Here is a 17,665-nt window from a genome sequence, read left to right as displayed (position 1 = left end):
AAATTTGTATCAGACGAATGAATGTACACTGTTAGAACATTTATCCATAGAATAAAAGAAGTTCCTGCAGCAGAGTCTCGAGAACACCTGTAATCTTACCAGATTGCGTAATCTTACAGGAAATTGGTATTTGGTGTATGGAATCTTACAGATTTCCTTCAGTAAAACACCCTTTTCCCCTTTTTAAACAGACCTGTTAAATTGCAGAAAAATTCCTGTTTGATGAATTTACAGAATGATTCTGTTATTGCTTTTTGCAAAATCTTCTTTTTTTCTGTAAAATCACGTTTTTTTAACAGTGTAAGAAGGTGGGGGACAAGGGAGATTGTTAAAAAATTAAGGCACATGCAGGTACGGGGGAAATGCATTTGTTAATTATATGAAAAGGTAATATCTTTCGCATTATTTTTGTTCACCAGGTGGAAAGTGATAATGAATTTTAACGAATACTTTGTTATGATTTTTGATAGATTTAAAACAATACATTGAAATGATAAATGAGAGATATCACGATATCACCATTATATAATTTTTGACATCATGATTTTCCTCTTCCATTCCCTCCTCCTCCTCATTTTGCTCTTACACTCCACCTCCTCCTTCTCCTCTATCGGCCTCCATCCTTCTTCCTCATCTCACCCCCCCCCCCTCCTCCCATCATCATTTACTGACTGTGTTTTATTATATTTCACCATGTAAAATAATATCAACATTGGCAAAATAATGCTACATTTGCAGATAAGAATTCATAGTAGGAACTAAGCACTTAAAAAGATATTTGATGCGCAGAATCACTTGAATGAAAAAAAAAATACGTAAATTGTTGAAGTAAAACAGGGCTTGAAATATAGCGTGACATTTCCTTTCTGTTTACTCTCTTGTAAAGGTATCCGGGTTGCCGTGAAGGGTGAGATCCGCACCCAGTGGAGGGAGAGACACGCCTCCGCTGCCAGCGGGAAGCGGAGCTCAACCTACCGGGGAGGGGAACAACTATTCCTGGAGCGGAAGACTGTCTGGGGAAACGGTAAGAATAACGACTGACCAGGACTTTGGGAACGATTTTGTTTACAGGGGTGCTGGTTTAAGTTTGACAAGCAAAGGAAAGGTTATCACTACGAAATGATGGTGATTTTTGGTCCATAAAAGAAAAAGGAAAGGTAACACAAACCTTACGACTACCGGATTATTTGTACTAATCGGGACAGACACATCAACATCAGCTTTGACTCATAAAGTTGTACGAAGTAATAACGTAGCCCTCACGATGGGATGTAAGTTTATATCAAGTCCCGATTTCAGATTATTTCTCATTTCTTACATTAGAAAATTATACCATCTGATGATTGTACAAGTATAAGCAATAGTAGACCTATGCATTTATCATAGACATTGATGTTACAATCTTATTTTTCAGATATACTCATCTCGATTTTTTTTAATTATTCTTTAAGAGCTGGGGAAACAATATCTTCTGTGGCATTCTGAGCAAGCAATGATCGATACATCATTTTTTCACATTTTTTATGCTACACCTATCACTCTATTGTGTGGTTTTAGCCAATTAAATAAACTCAAGATATCATTGTATAATAAAAGGTGCCTGGAAATTTCTAACTACATATCAAATAATCAAACAGTTACTAGCTGGTTTTATTAAATTTGGTAAATGAAATAGCGGTGGTTTTTATGGTTACTTTTTTATCTATCCACCACGTTTATGTGTGTGATTAAATACCATGAGTTCAGAAGTACGTGGTTAAATTGTCCATAATTGCGGCAATTTCTGCTCATGCAAAACTAAATATGTATACCTACAACACGTTCCGAGAGAAGCCCTCTTGTTCATGTTATTACTGCTGCTTCAGTGATAATTGCAGCGTGTATGGCTTCGTTGTCATGGTTACAATCCTTTATTTGTAGTATCATTACAATTATTGGCAATGGGTGCATAAGCATAAGAATAGACAGTAAGGGATACTTGGGAAAGAGATAATTGGATAAGAGGCCATGCTTATTTTACAATGAGCGAACGGAAAAGGCAGAATGGGGAATAGGGGCTGTTTTTTTTTTAAAGAAAAATGTTAACATCATTGGGCGATGTGGTGTGGTCATTCCTACCTTCGCCTGTGAAATAGAGGGTCGTGGGTTCAAATCCCAGCCATGGCTTCATTACCTTCAGCGAGAAATTGATCCATATTGTGCTGCACTCACCCCAGGTGAGGTGAAATGGTATCCGGTAGGATTGTTTCCTTTGATTCTCCAAACGCCCCTAAGCATCCGGAGCTAAAGCCTGGTTATAGAATTGTCAACTAGATCATCGGCGTTACATAAATGCTATATCCGAACCGACGTATCCGGTTTGGTGTCATATTTTTTTCGATTAAGTTAAAAGTCAGTGCTAGGTCACAATTTATAACAGACCTCCATCAGATGATTCAGTGGTCCCTTAATTATATTCGCAAGGCCAATGATAAAGGCTGTTTGTTTTCTCCTCATTGTCCGATTAATTACAGAAAACAATATATCCCAAATGATTACAATGAGGTACATGTGCATATATACATGAAACAAAATATCAATAAGAGTTACACACAAATTTTTGTATCAAGTAAACCCAAATAAAATCGATTTGATTAAAACTTTAAAAAGATATGTAAAAGATCAACCCCTTCATCTAAGCGAGTCGCCCCCTCCCCTCATTTCCCTTTCTTTCCCCGGGCCAGTAAATGCCATTTCCTCCCCTCCCTTCCCCAATACCCCAACCTCCCTCCCTTGATGATATTCTGTTATCGCTTTATCAGCAATATCAGTAACGGATTTAAAAAGAAGTTTTATTGCTGGCCAATAAAGAAAGAATTTATGACAAAGTTTGGGTGAGATTAGCGCTTGACACCAATTATCTCTTGAAACTGTGAGGGGAAAATCTGTAATAGAATTGCCATCAAGGGATGGATAAAAATAAAAAACAAGGACATACTTGTCGCCATTGGCAGGTGGTGGATCTCCGCAAATCGCATCTTGGAAGGTGCTTTCACCATAATAACTGTCCCAGCCATTATGATAACAGTTCTATGCTACACAGTTTGGTTATGAAAGTCAAATTGGAGTCCGTTAGCTATCGCGTCAATTCGATCAATCTTTAATTAGGTTCAAAGAAAGACTAGCCTTCGATATCATCTGTCTGTACTCGACAATATATACTGGAAATTGCATTTTGAATGAAGAACAGTGGCATAAGCTGCATAACAAACAACTTGTCACTATTGGAAGTAATGGCGTAAAAACAAACGTTAGATTGGCGATAAGTGGTTGGATTTGTCTAATAGCGTGCGGAAATTGAAGAGAGAAGTAATCTGCGTGATCCAAAGAAGATATCCATATTTTAAAAGTAAAATCCTACACTTTTTTCTCACTCTCTCTCTTTACGAAATAAGTACCAAAAAAGAAATTTCTGAAGGAGCTTACGAAAAGAAGAAAGATTAAGATGTTACATTCAGATTTTTTAAACACATTTTTGCATTCATGTCTTCTTTTCGAAAGGAACCTAATATGAGAAGGGGACGACAGTGTCCTAGATTAGTTTCAAGTTTATTCAGACACTCCTTTTGATGTTGTAAGGCCTGTGGACCATGAAAGGTGTCAGCATATCCTACAGTTACTATATTAAAAGTCAGACACCTATATTTCTTAGACGATCAAAGCCAAGGAAAGTTGTCAGATCCGACAGCTTGTCAGACGACATCATAATGTTACGAAAACCCCTCCCTGCATTTAAAAAAAGAAGGCATGTTATAAGCATAACTTCTATTTGATTTGGACTGTAGGCCTAGTGATGGATATTGTCGTCTTGCTTTCTTTTGCTCCATTTCAGAACCAGAGGACAAATCAGAGATCCCGCTCCTTACGGCGGGGAGTTATTCCTTTCCCTTTCAATTCAAACTGCCGACCAAACCAGGTCTACCGTGCTCATTTGAAGGCGGGAACCTCGCCTACTCCAGGTATCTGGTCCACGCCAACATGGATATATCCTGGGCAGTTGATCCGGTGGCGGAGCGATATTTCTCCTTCATTGGCTCAGAGATCGATTGCAACTTGCCCAAATACCAGGTAAGAGCGAAAGGGAAGCTAGGGATCTGTTTCATGAAACCGTCCTAATATAAATCGAAGCTCTATGGCAAACGATAGAAATGCGTGTTAGAGTAAAGATACGTGTCAATGGTTTGCCCACGAACAAATAAGACGGGTCCGTGAAAGGAACCCTGAGGGATTTCATTAAGATGGGATAAGCTTCGAGGAACAAGGTTGTTTAGGACAGCGTCATGGAAATTACTTTTCAAATTAGATTCCTTATCTTATAATTTGATAATAAGGCAGCCAACTATAGATATAAATAATTCACAATCTTCTTTTGATTATGCAAGTATATAATTTTTTCTTTAGTCCTACTATATTGATACATCGGTGCGTGAACACGTACAACATACAATATTACGATAGAGTTTGAAAATAATGTTTATATCACACTGCACTAAATTATTTCCATCCCAAATCATACATTTTGTTAAAGCAATAATACTAGTAATAATGATAACGATAATAACATTAAATAATATTTTGTAAAAAATGAATTAAAACTATAAAATAAAAAAAAAGGGTTTATGTTCAAATGATATAATATTACCCTTTAACGTAGTACAGAATACCGTAATGCATACAGTAATATAACTGTATTTTGCGGACATGCATTTTTTTTTATGCCAGTAATTTTTCGTGCTTCCATAAATAAAGTCAGTTCATTCCATTTTATATTGGATTGAGAAGTGACACGTGCTGCAATAAAACATGACAAAATATGCTTCATCGATGACGATGGAAAAGAGGAAATGTGAAAAAGAAACGGCGTAATCAAACGTGTAATAACTTATGAATTCAATAAAACTGACAAACTCAGTAGAACTGACCAAGGTGAATATTATTTCATGGAATCTGTTGCCAAGAATATGCTGCGGGATTTCATACATTCAGCTAATGGCTCTACCGAGGGACAGGTAGGGCTAACGATATTGTATCATCAAGGACTAAAAACACCCCATTCAAACTAGGGGGTTTCTTCTAACACTTTCACACTACGCTAGTTCTAAACGACGCCGGTAAGGACTGTTGGTTTTATGATGATTAATTTTCATCCAATTTCATGGTGTTTGAGGGAAGCCCTGTAGCATGAAGCGTGTCGATTGATCGTAAGGCTGATTTCTATGATTGATTGCATTGATTATTGCGTGTGATCAAACGTAAAAGTCAGTCCCGCGATCAATCGCTATGCTTTAAGTTACGGGGTCCAGTTCTTAAAGGTAAATGAAAATGCTCTGTATCATTGACTGAATTAAAATAAAAGACTACTTATTAACGTTACGGTGTTCTGGCGTGCATTAAACTAACGCATGGGGAAGCTTTTTTGTTTTGTTTTATATTTCAATCCTTTAATATAAATATTTGAGAAGTTGGGTTCTGTTTTAGCACAATTTCTCAAATAAAACTAAATTTCTATCATATTTTTGTTTCATTATATCACCCAAAATAAATTATTTATGGTTGCGCTGAAGGCTAACATACACGATGAATACAATATTGTACATTCTTATATCATTTAGAACGCTACCTAAATTTCTACATCTACTGGAAAGGGAATCTCATTCTCGTCATTTTACTGACACCATAAAATATTGGCAAATAATCACGGGTATTTTATCATGATTCTGGATGTTCTTATTGTTATCCAATATAGATGTAGAAATAGCAGTACCAGAAAACACTTTCCTGACGAAACAAAATCTTTCCAATATGAGAAGCATATTGTTTGCTTGTTTTTTAATAATGTTAAGGCAACAGATTCAATGAGAAAGTTTGAGGTCCTCTTGTATTTCTTTCAATATATTAAATGCCATATAATAAAAATAATACATGCCCCCAAACACACACACACCAAATTACAAAATGTGTCAATGTTTAAAATTTCAATGGCTGAAAAAATGGGGACGTATTTGTGTCATGTCCCACTCAAAATGTTTAATTAATTCCACTAACTGGGCTCATTTTCTAACACAATAATTACAAAACTTAAGCGTAATCGGTTAAAGTGGAATGATTCCCACCCCACAGCTACAACTCCTGGTTAATTGGCTTTACAAGATCTGTTTACAATGCATTCCCTAGGCCCCATATATCTATTCAAAATGTGATGAGCAATAATTCATTGATTGGCATTGCTTTCTGAAAAGGCGACGTCCCCACTTGTAGGTCCGTACAATCCCACACATATACACACACAAAGACAGAGCCGGCGCCAGTGTATTTTGATAGAAAAGCAATACGGCCTCACAAATTTCTCAATTGAAATGCATGGGTAATAACGGATTTGCTCGATGTAATCTTCCCTTTTTCGTGTTGTCATTCCTTCCCTCCATTTCTTTTGCTTTTTATTTTTTCTAACCTTTTTTTTTATTTTCACACATGTATTAAATTCACCCACACAGAATAGCAACCTTTCAAACGATAGCATTTAATCAGTCATGAAATACTTAACCAAATAATTATCACTATTCATAACCATTTCGTTAAATACTTTTATTAACATCTAAAGTAGATATGAAAATACTCATTCTAAAAGATACAAAAAACAGTACTAAAGTAAAGAATGGGGCCAAATGTAACATATTCAGGTATTTTTAGGGGAAAATCCAGCAAATGAGGTTCGTGAAATTTGTTAACAGATGATAAGAATAAAGGTCGTATACCGTAAATATTTAGGAATGCACGTTTATTTTCCTCAATGACTAATGCATTGACCAAGCTAAGGTTAATTAATTCTTTAAAGCAAAGCGAGCCCATACATTAACACACACTCGCACACCCACACTGTCACACCTCCACGAAATCAATATTCACCACTCTATAGATTAGGGATAATCCCCGACCTTAATCCGTTACGGTACGCCTCCGCATTACTTACATGCGCGTAATTTGCTCATGATCTATAATCATATCTGTCTCTGATGTTGGATATCAGTATCTCGTCAAAGATGGCGTGTGTGTTTTTTATTCATTTTTAATCAGTATTTCTATGATAGAAATATGGATAGATGAATATAATCATCTCATTTGTTTAAATACTTAATGTTACTAATGGAAACTGTATCGTATGATTTATGATCAAAAGATAATAAACGATGCTACTTTTTATGCTTAAAATGATAAATCCATTAACGTTCCTTTTTAATTTAGATCCGCACACGATAATATTCGTCATGATTCCAATAAAAAATTTCAAGGAGAGAAAGGAAAGAGAAAAGCAATGGCGAGAAAGCGAGACAAAGATGGAGATAGGGCAAAACAAATGAAGTGAGAGCGGATGGAGACAGAGTGCAAGAGGGGATCAGAGAGAGCAAAAAAATATATTCAATATTTATTCGGTAAAGTTCGATTGAGAATATCACTAAATACACAAGTGCGCGCACACACACCCCTACACACCCACTCTCACGCACACATTAATACGTTTATCGTCAAAAGTAGATATGAAAATAGTCATTCTATAAAATACACAATTTTGTAGGCTTACACACTATGCCTCTCGAGGCGAGAGAAAAGGCAAGGCAAGTCGACTCGAAAGAGCGGGGAGAGAGAGCTAACAGGATGAGTAAAGAGTTTGAGAAAGATAGTACGAAAGGGAAGCAGAAGGAGGTTGAAAATCATGACACAGAAAATATGATCAACAAGCGATTTACACACGCACGCGTACACCCCTCACCTTTTCCCTCACACGAACAACAATACGAGGAAAGGGATAGGGATGTAATAGAATGGATAGCGGGATGGTAAAAGGCGAATCTTCAGTAACGAATAAGTCAAATTATCCAGAAAAAGATGCAGGATATTGAAAAAGGGGGAAGAGAGAAACAACACACTGTGCTCGCGCACATTATCTCTCCACACATCTTTCGTTCCTTCTCTCCCCATTGTGTCCCATACGCATGGAAATAGAGACTGAGAAAGACGGTACGAATGTAATTCTGAGAGACAATGATAAAGTAAGGAACAAAAGGAAAATATATGTAGTGAACATCGCGGAGTACATGGAATATGCAACAGAAGATGTCAGAGAAACGCATATGACCAGTTGCTTATTTCCGAGGCACGATGCTTGAATGGTTGTGTGAGAGAGAGCGAGAGAGGGGAGGTAATGAGTACCGTATCTCTGTCGAATAATCAGTGTGGCAAGAGAGAGAGAGAGAGAGATGACAAGATAATGTGAATTCAGAGGAAGGGTGACCAGGTCAGAAAAAGAAAGCAAATATAAAGAGTGAACCTCGGTATACATAGAACAGAGTGAGACGATACCAAAAAAAAAAAAACCGCGGGAAAAAAAGAGAGATGGGGAGACACAGTTAATAGGGATTGCTACTACCCGAGTCACTGTACTTACATGATTCCTCAACGATAAGAGAGAGGGGATTGTAAGAATATAAATTAAAAAGGAAAGGATAATTATATGAATATGGACAATAAGAGTGATGGCGAACATCGAAAAGCGTACGATAGTATACGAAATAGGGAAAACTGTGGGGAAGAGAGATGGGGAAAAACAGGGAAGGATAAAGCCGGGATTGCTTGTTGTCGAGTAACCAAGCTTAAACGGTTGCACACCTAGAGCAAAAGCGTAGGATGGTAGGTATTGACTTCCATATCTCTGCTGATTAATTCATGTTCCAGGATGAGAGTGTCAAAAGCATCGTTCATTCATTCATTCACCAACTCGACTGTATCCATCACTTTTACTCTCTTTGACAGAAAACTGTGCACGCGTCGGATCGGAAAACACTGCTTCATTGCTGCTGTCGCTCTAGCGGACCAATAGCATTGAAGGCGGAGATGCAGAGGAATGCCTACTGTGCCGGGGAATATGTAAATATCAAGACGAGACTGGAGAACAATTCAGACAAGGTCATGCGACTTGGAGTCAAATTCTTACAGGTATACAATTTCATTACACTCTCAGAAATTTAGTTTAAAGTTCAAGTCCACCCCTGAAAAGTGTTGATTTGAATAGAGAAAAGTCAAACTAGCATAACACTGAAAATTTCATCAAAATCGGATGTAAAATAAGAAAAATACGACATTTGAAAGTTGTGTTTATTTTTCACATAACGGTGATGCACAAGACATGCAAATGAGACAGTCAATGATGTTTCTCACTATTTCTTTTGTTTTTTATTGTTTGAATTATACCATATTTCATTTTTTACAGATTTGACAATAAGGACCAACTTGACTGAACCATATAATGTTAAACAATGACAATTCCACATGTTCAGGGAGGAAGTAATCACCATTTCACTTGACAATGAGGAAAAATCTAGAATATTTCATATAATAAAATACAAACGAAATAGTGAGTGGATGACGTCACCGGTTTCCTCATTTGCAGACCGACCAGGATGTGCATATAATTAGGCAAAACTTTAAAATGTCATATCTTTCTTATTATATATACATCAGATTTTGATGAATTTATCAGTGTTTTAATTATTGGATTTTTCTCTTTTTATTCATATCAACTTTTGGTTAGGGTGGACTTGTCCTTTACGCAAGCCGAAAGTTTCCTATGAATCGACAACTGTTGCTTGAAAACAATCCCGGTTCAGTTTGCATGCAATTATGTTTAATAAAAGCAAGTGGTTATGTTCACATTTTAACGAGCTTATAGGTTGCGTGCAAAATATATTAAAGTGTAGCTCTTCCTCTACATAATCCTATATTTAAATCTAGTCAACTCTTGGCATCTAGTATTGATGTTATTGTACCTTTACTCTGATCACCATGACTAACATCAGATGCACAAAATTTAAAACAGTGGAAAGATCACAGTGCCCCCACTTAGTTCAGTGTGAAACACAATGTGAATTCCCTTCACACTATTGTGCATATTAACACTGTGTCACAATGCAACTGGAACTCTTAACCCATGATCACATCTTCATAGTCCACTAGGTGAACACAGTGTGAACACTCACATTGTAGATGTGTCCAGTGTGAAATCATCTCCACACTGTTATGAGCATTTCTACATTGTGTGAATCACATCATCACAAAGTCCACAATATGAACACACTGTGAGCAAACTGTGAACGCACTGTGAACACATGACACTCACTGTGAACATACTTTAAACAAACTGTGAACACACTGAATGAACTGTGAATGCACTACAAACACACACCACATTGTGAACACACTAAGAATGCAGTGTGAAATCATTGCGAACACACTGTGAAAACACTATGAATGCACTGTGAACACACTATGATTGCAGTGTGAACTTATTGTGAACATAATGTGAACACACTATGAATGCACTGTGAACACACTAAGAATGCAGTGCATGTGAACTCATTGTGAACACACTACGCGACACTGTTATTTACAGCTGGGTAAAGGGCTTTAAGAAAGTGGACATTTGGCTATAATTTCAAGGAACAGTCATAGATTTTACAATTTATCTGAAATGAAAATGCTGCATATAATACCCATTTTTTCAAATCATTAATCATACCTTCTTTACGCTACAGTCACACCAATTAAACTGACTCCAGATGGATCAAAGCCATTACGTTATTTCATATGGTATATTATCAGTCGGTATGGAATCTGTTTCATTGGTGTGTCTGAGCATTGCATTGGATATCTTGTTGACCATTCAGATTTCTCTGCCATGATGACGCAACAATACTATTATCTTCCTAATTGCAGAACGTCACTTTCTTAGCAGAAATTCCAAAGCGTATGAACAAGGCTGGGTCGTACGAGATACTGAGCTACAGCAGCCCTTGCGTGCAGCCTGACCAGGAATACTGTCTTCGCACTGCAAGGATGTTACAGATCCCTATAGTACCTTCATCCATTGAATCCAGACATATCATTGTACAATACAGTATAGAAGTAAGTCTGAAATTGAAAGTCCCCACTCATAGCTAGATGTTAAGTTTTATGTGATTTCCATTTTCAAACTCTGATACTTAACTAAAAAGAATACCATTTTTGTTTTTACTTGCCGGCTATAACCCCCATTATAATTCAAAATTTCATGTTATTCCTATTTCAACTAATTTTTTAAAGAAATCAGGAGGTGCGCATCTGGGGACTTAGGGCCAGCTGGACCCTGTTAAAATGCAAAATTGCCACCTATAAATGCCGTCAAATAATCTCACACTTAAGTGAAATGGGGAATTTTAAGGGGCTCAGTTTGTGGGGGGAAAATCACTGAAAAACAAGTCTTTCATCATTTTATCTCCAAAATATTCAAAATTGGTTTTCAACTCTTCTCTGAAAAATCATGAAACTTAGGGGGAAATCTTGCTATAATCATTAAAAAAAAAACCTGATAGGGGTATGGTTTTGCTGGCATCCCTCCAAAAGCCCCGATAAATGGGTTATATTTATAGTTTCTATTCCAAAGTTAATGATAGGGAGACTAAAAACCCAACCCATGTCCATAAAAGGGGGTATCTCTAAGAATCTGGAACAAGTGTATGTGTATGGATAACCATCTTTGTAGGGGGATGCCTAACCAACAATAGATTTTAATTTAAAAAAACCCTCATCAGAATCCAGGGGGTGGCGGACGGTGCGAGCGCACCCTGTAAAATTTGAAAATATACTGGCGCACCCCATAGAATGTCTTAATTGTGCAACTGTAAAATAAGCGATTACCTATTTTGGTTGTCAAGTTTTTTGGGAGACAAATTGTCCTTCACTTTGGACTGATGACTTTTCTTGGACAAATTCGCACCCCTTCTGACTCTGGATCCTGGAATACTTTGTACTCTTTTGAATGTGTGCATTTTTGTTTGTTTGTGGTAAGGGGAAGGGATACTAGCCTATCCTTCTGTATTGCTGATAGCAGACCAACTTTTCAAGATCAACCAAATTTACTCCATTCCTGCTTCTTGTACATGTCTTCTAAACCTTCATTTTTTTGGGGGGGTGGTCTTTTCCCCCTCAATGATATAATATCAACAAGAAAATAAGAAAATAACATGCAATGGAATTTGAAGACCTACCTATTCTAATAGCCTGATCATGACTGTGTGCGCTGGACATAGCCAGTACTGCCACTGCCTGGTAATTCTTTGCTGACCAGGGACGGCAATCTCATAGTGCTATATATCTTGTGGAAGACACTCAAGAAATAATTACTACTTTTATCTTTGCTACAAACACAACACATCCTAGATTCTTTGAATGGCTTTCTTCTCTCTTCCAACCCATTTCAGATTGCTCTTATAGTGGATGAGAAGCCTGAACTTAACATCTCCTTTCCAGTAACCATCGGCAACGTACCTTTCAAAGATTCAAGGGGGAAATCCCGTGATCTCAGCTATGGTAAGTTCAGCAATATTCTTCCAAATAAAAGAAATCATTTAAAGGTCAAGTCCACCCCAGCAAATTGTTTATTTGAATAGAGAAAAATCAAAATAGCATAATACTGAAAATTTCATCAAAATCGGATGTAAAATAAGAAAGTTATGGCATTTTAAAGTTTCGCTTATTTCTCACAAAACAGTGATATGCACAACTCAGTGACATGCAAATGATTCAGTCCATGATGTCCATCACTCATTAATTTTTTTGTTTTTTATTGCTTGAATAATGCAATATTTCATTTTTTACAGATTTGACCATAGGGACCAACTTGTCTGAATCATATAGTATTAAACAATGCTAATTCCACATGTTCAGGGAGGAATTAATCACTGTTTCACTTGACAATGAGGAGAAAATTAGAATATTTCATATAATAAAATACAAAAGAAATAGTGAGTGGATGACATCATCAGTCTCCTCATTTGCATACCAACCAGGATGTGCATATAACTGTTTTGTGAAATTAAGCGAAACTTTAAAATGTCATAACTTTATTTTACATCCGATTTTGATGAAATTTTCAGTGTTGTGCTTGTTGGATTTTTCTCTTTTTATTCAAACCAATTTTTTGTTGGGGTGGACTTGTCCTTTAAACATCAGAATTCAGAGAATTCACTTTAACCCTCCTCCTCCACCTCAAATATGATGTTTAAATAAAACATATCCGTCATTGTGAACCATGAGGGGCAACCACAGTTCTTGCTTGTTAAGTTATATTTTCTCTATATTATAAAAACACAAAACCAAGTTTTGCTGAAAAAACAGATAAAATCACATGCTGATGATGCAGCTGTGTTTCCTTCTTGATGTAAAGACAAGTTTGAATATTTTATCTCAAAGAATTGTGGTGTATTTGGGACCGTTGATTATAAATTGGGAGCGTGAACATGCATAAATGAGGAACTCTTGATGAAGTAATTTGCAGTTCAAATCTTAAGCAATTATTCAAAGTGTGAGTAAAGTTGAGTAGATATTAACGAAGAATCAAAATACAGCAGGCAATGGAAACAAATAATATAATAGTTGATGTTTAAACTTAAAGTCTTGAAGTCAGCCAGTCTATCTGGATGAGTGTGGGTCTAGTATATACAGTGTCTATCTAATAATCAAGAAGTCTTATTTATATCATTAGTTTTGGGGTGTAACAATTTAAAGTGGGAGTGATCTAAACTTGCTCTGATTGGTCTATGGGTAATTGTCTATCATACTTTCTCTGGTATATGGGTATAGTGATGCTCTGTGCAGAGGCTGGGACTGGTAGAATGAGTTGTACTTCTTAGAACTTTTGTTCCTTGAAGTTAGCTGATGTCACTGAGGGTTGGTCTTTTATGGTCAGGGTTTCAATGGCAAGGGGGTTTTGGAATTCAAGATGACATTGGGGGAGTTTGTAAACAAGTGAAGGTGAATGACTGAAGGAATAACAGGGAGTTGAATACATACTACATAACAGAATCTTCTCCCGCTCTGGAGGCTGATTGCATATTTCCCCAATTTACCTCTTGCCATTCTGATACACTTATGTTGTTTTAATTTGATCAACACATTGACATATTCTTCCCAATTAACTTGGGGTTGCCACTTATTATAGTTCCTTTTACGTTTCCCAGTCCAATATATAATTTACAAGGAATTGATGCCTTTAGCATGGGTAAAATATCTTACTTTTCTTTTCATAACTATACATACAAGTGTAGTTAACCCTTTTTCTGGTTCTTTGATTGTTATTGTTTCCATTTTTTATCATAAAGGGCACGGATGCAGTCAATCCTGCGGCGCCAATTCTGGAGTGGTCCACTACCGTGACAAGGAAAGGGTTGTACAGCTCAAACACTTCACACCTCTCTACCTCACTGTCTCGGCGGTTCGCGACTCTACAGCTTCCTTGCTCGACGCCCGCCCCATCCTGCATTCGCACAACGGCACTCCACGTAACGGCGCTGTATCGAGCAATGGCAACGGCACCCTCTCCAATGGCTCAACGCGAAAAGAACATCCTCTAGTGGCGCAAATGTCCAGTACTGACTTATCAAACAACGGATATTCATTTGACAGAACTGAAAGTAACGACGATTTTGATGCGTCCGTTCTTGCGAGTAAGTCCAGCGGAAGTGTCACCAAGTACAGTATGCGCACAACAAGAGGTCCAGGAGTTCTGAGCAGAAAGCCGTCAAAGGAAGAGGGATATGATGATCCCGGACAATTTGGAATGCCCCATATGAACCAGAATGAAAACATGTTCGCCATCTCTGGGCATGCTGTGCAAATCCACTCCATAGGTCAAATGGACACAGCGCAGGTTGATACTGCAAATGGACATTTTCAATTTGAGATCGGGGATGACGGACAAGTTTATGAGTGTCATTACGTCTGACAAATGAGAGACTTTGTTTTATATATTATACTTTATTCTTATCATGTACACTAATGGCATTTCATGTAATCATGGATTATCATTGTCATAAATTAACATAAAAGTGTTGGTTATAGTTTATGCTATATGATATTTTAAAGTTATGACATTGTACTCATGTAGCATAATCTTAAATCTGCCTCTGGCTCTGTGTCTTCACTCTTTAAGCCAATCAACTACATGTTTGTTGTTAACCTACTAGTCAAGTGGATGATTTGTTTATTGATCCAAAGGAAGTAAGAACAAATGAAGAGTGTAATTTGGCTTGATCATGATAGCAATTCTTCATCATGGAGAATGGGCGATACAGGTAATGTATCAGCTGTTTCTCTTGTCAAACGGAGTAAGTGACTGTTAATATTATTGTATGTATCCTGAATATATGAGGTCACGAATGAAGTCGCCGAGCATGCAGATGCTTCTGCGGTGATCGCCATACTGCAGGAATTTATTTATTAGGGTATAGAAGATTTCAAAGATTCCTTGATGACATAGAAACTGAACTGACGGGTCATCTCTTCTATTCTTACCACTTTTAGCGATCACTAAACTGCAGAAATTATAGTGAATCCCAACTTATGGAGGATTTCTTCTATGCTTATCACCTGCAGAGCTTGCCAAACTGCGGGAACTAAACGGTTGGAAAGACTACAGAAATGCCTTGAAGATTGAGAACTGCAAAACGGAAGGAGAAGTATTTCCAATCTTATCTCGTGTAGCTATTGCCAAACTGCAGGAATATTTTTTCTTAAATCGTAAGATAAATTGCCTTGAAGATAGGGAAATGCAACTGATAGAGAAGTTCTTCTATTCTTATCACCTGATGCAATCGCCGAATGGCAGGAAATTTCTCTAAAAGTGTTGAATAGAATGTCTACATGATTGCCTTGAAGCAAAGAAGGGATGGATTCGTGCCTTGACAGACAGATGCTCAGAGGTAGGATTTATACACATATAATAGTGCCTTTGAGAAGCTTGTATAATCCAGTGCAATATCTAAACAAGAATTTCCTATATAGATATGTAATGATGTTTGTCATGTGAACTTCAGAATGAACAGTACAAATTTATTTTCATTACCATCGGCTTACATTCACTGCCCTGTGTAATAAAGTCTCTACTATATCAATTCCATCTTCTTACAACGTTACATATTTATAAAGATGAAAAGATCGTCTTAAGAAAAATCAACAATATACATATTTATTTCATGATATTTGCAATAACGATATAAATGTATCAGTTGTGCATCACTCGCCTTTCCAGCTGTATTGTCATCCTGTGATGGCTACTCTTCGATTAATGGAGAGAATGGCCAAATAGTATTTATGTTCGTATCAGATGTAGGCTATGATGGGAGTAAGTTTCTGGTCGGCAGTACTATTACAATGATTATTCCAATTTACTGCCGTTTCAGATTTATCAGATGTGCAAGCAAACAGAGGGGTCTTGAATAAACTGGGGTATTTCACAAAAATGCAGGTCTGACTCTGACTACAGATTGCACCATAAAGTTCTATAGTGCAAGTGATACATCTAGTAATGCATCAATGCAATGGTCTGATATTGCACATGGGACATGATCTACCAAAACTAGTATCACTCTGTTGGATACAATGTGCTCATTGGCACTCAAGCACTATGCAAGTCAGACTAAACTCTTTGTAGAACATCCCCAGGAGAGAACATCCCTGACTACCGGTCAGAGGTCACATGCAAATCACCTGCCTAATAAATTACTCCTTCTGCACATACAGGAATGATACTCCATACCATCCTTCAGGTTTTCATTATCTAGCATACAGACAAAATGGCACTGACTCTGTGAACAAAACAGGACAGTAACCAGATTGAATCTAGAAATGTATCCCTGATATTTTTGTGTTATCCGCTGCATACATGCTCAATTTTGGTGTTCGATGTTCTCTGTGGAGCATTTCATGAAACAAATAGTCATTGGTTCTCAATGTTCTAAAAATCCTTGCATCTGATTGGCTGAGAGGAAATTAGTCAGTGAAATTAACTGACTAAACTTTTCATGAAATGCTCCCCAGGTCTGCAGTCAGGTACGTAAAACTGTTTGAGCCGTTTTATTCCATTTAGTCCCAATTGTTTAAAGTGAAATGGAACACTTGAATGACAATCATCAATGGCATTGTGAAATACCTTGAACTTATTTGTTGTGCTCGATATGCTCATTCAGTAACAGAATATTTGTATGCTCAGTGTCGTGTTGGCACCAGACTTGTGAAATACTTTGAATAATAAATATTCCTTATTTTGGTATTCTATTTTATTCAGAGACCCCACCCCCCTGTCATTACCTGGTCTGAAACAGCCAAATTAAAACAGGGCTAGCGTGAAGACTAGACTACAAACTCTCTATCTCTCTTTGGTAGGGGCAGCCACAATACATGCATGAATCTAGTCTCACTACTTCAGACTCTGCATTATGCACCAAGATATTTGAGAAAACCAAACGTGTGTGCCTGCAGACTACTCACATGATGCAAACTACTGTGTATAATTTGTCAATGAGATTAAATGTTTGTGAACCCGACTTCCAGACTGATGTTAATCAATACACCGGTGATTCAAATAATCTATTCATTCTTAAAGGGATGGTCTAGGCTGAAGATATTTATATCTCTATAAATAGAGTAAAATTCACAGAGCAAAATGCTGAAAATTTGATCAAAATCGGATAACAAATAACAAAGTTATTGAATTTTAAAGATTTGCATTATTCCGGTGAAACAGTTCTCGGCATGTCTT

At 37.1% G+C, this 17,665-nt stretch overlaps 1 protein-coding gene across 1 annotated transcript in view; it reads left to right on the top strand.

Annotated features, from left to right (window-relative positions):
* Positions 1–17,665, top strand: part of LOC129272032 (arrestin domain-containing protein 4-like) — a 36,305-nt gene that overhangs the window by 17,234 nt on the left and 1,406 nt on the right. Inside the window, exons 4-9 of the mRNA XM_064106215.1 lie at positions 887–1,024; positions 3,872–4,107; positions 8,848–9,030; positions 10,807–10,995; positions 12,330–12,438; positions 14,229–17,514. Coding sequence (XP_063962285.1) covers positions 887–1,024; positions 3,872–4,107; positions 8,848–9,030; positions 10,807–10,995; positions 12,330–12,438; positions 14,229–14,851 — 1,478 coding nt within the window. The 3' untranslated portion in view covers positions 14,852–17,514. The remainder of the gene's footprint in view (positions 1–886; positions 1,025–3,871; positions 4,108–8,847; positions 9,031–10,806; positions 10,996–12,329; positions 12,439–14,228; positions 17,515–17,665) is intronic.

This window comes from Lytechinus pictus, chromosome 11 (assembly GCF_037042905.1).
Source record: "Lytechinus pictus isolate F3 Inbred chromosome 11, Lp3.0, whole genome shotgun sequence".
NCBI classification, from domain to species: Eukaryota; Metazoa; Echinodermata; class Echinoidea; order Temnopleuroida; family Toxopneustidae; genus Lytechinus; species Lytechinus pictus.
The sequence above is the reverse complement of the archived record's forward strand: the minus strand, read 5'-3'. Positions and strand labels throughout refer to the sequence as shown.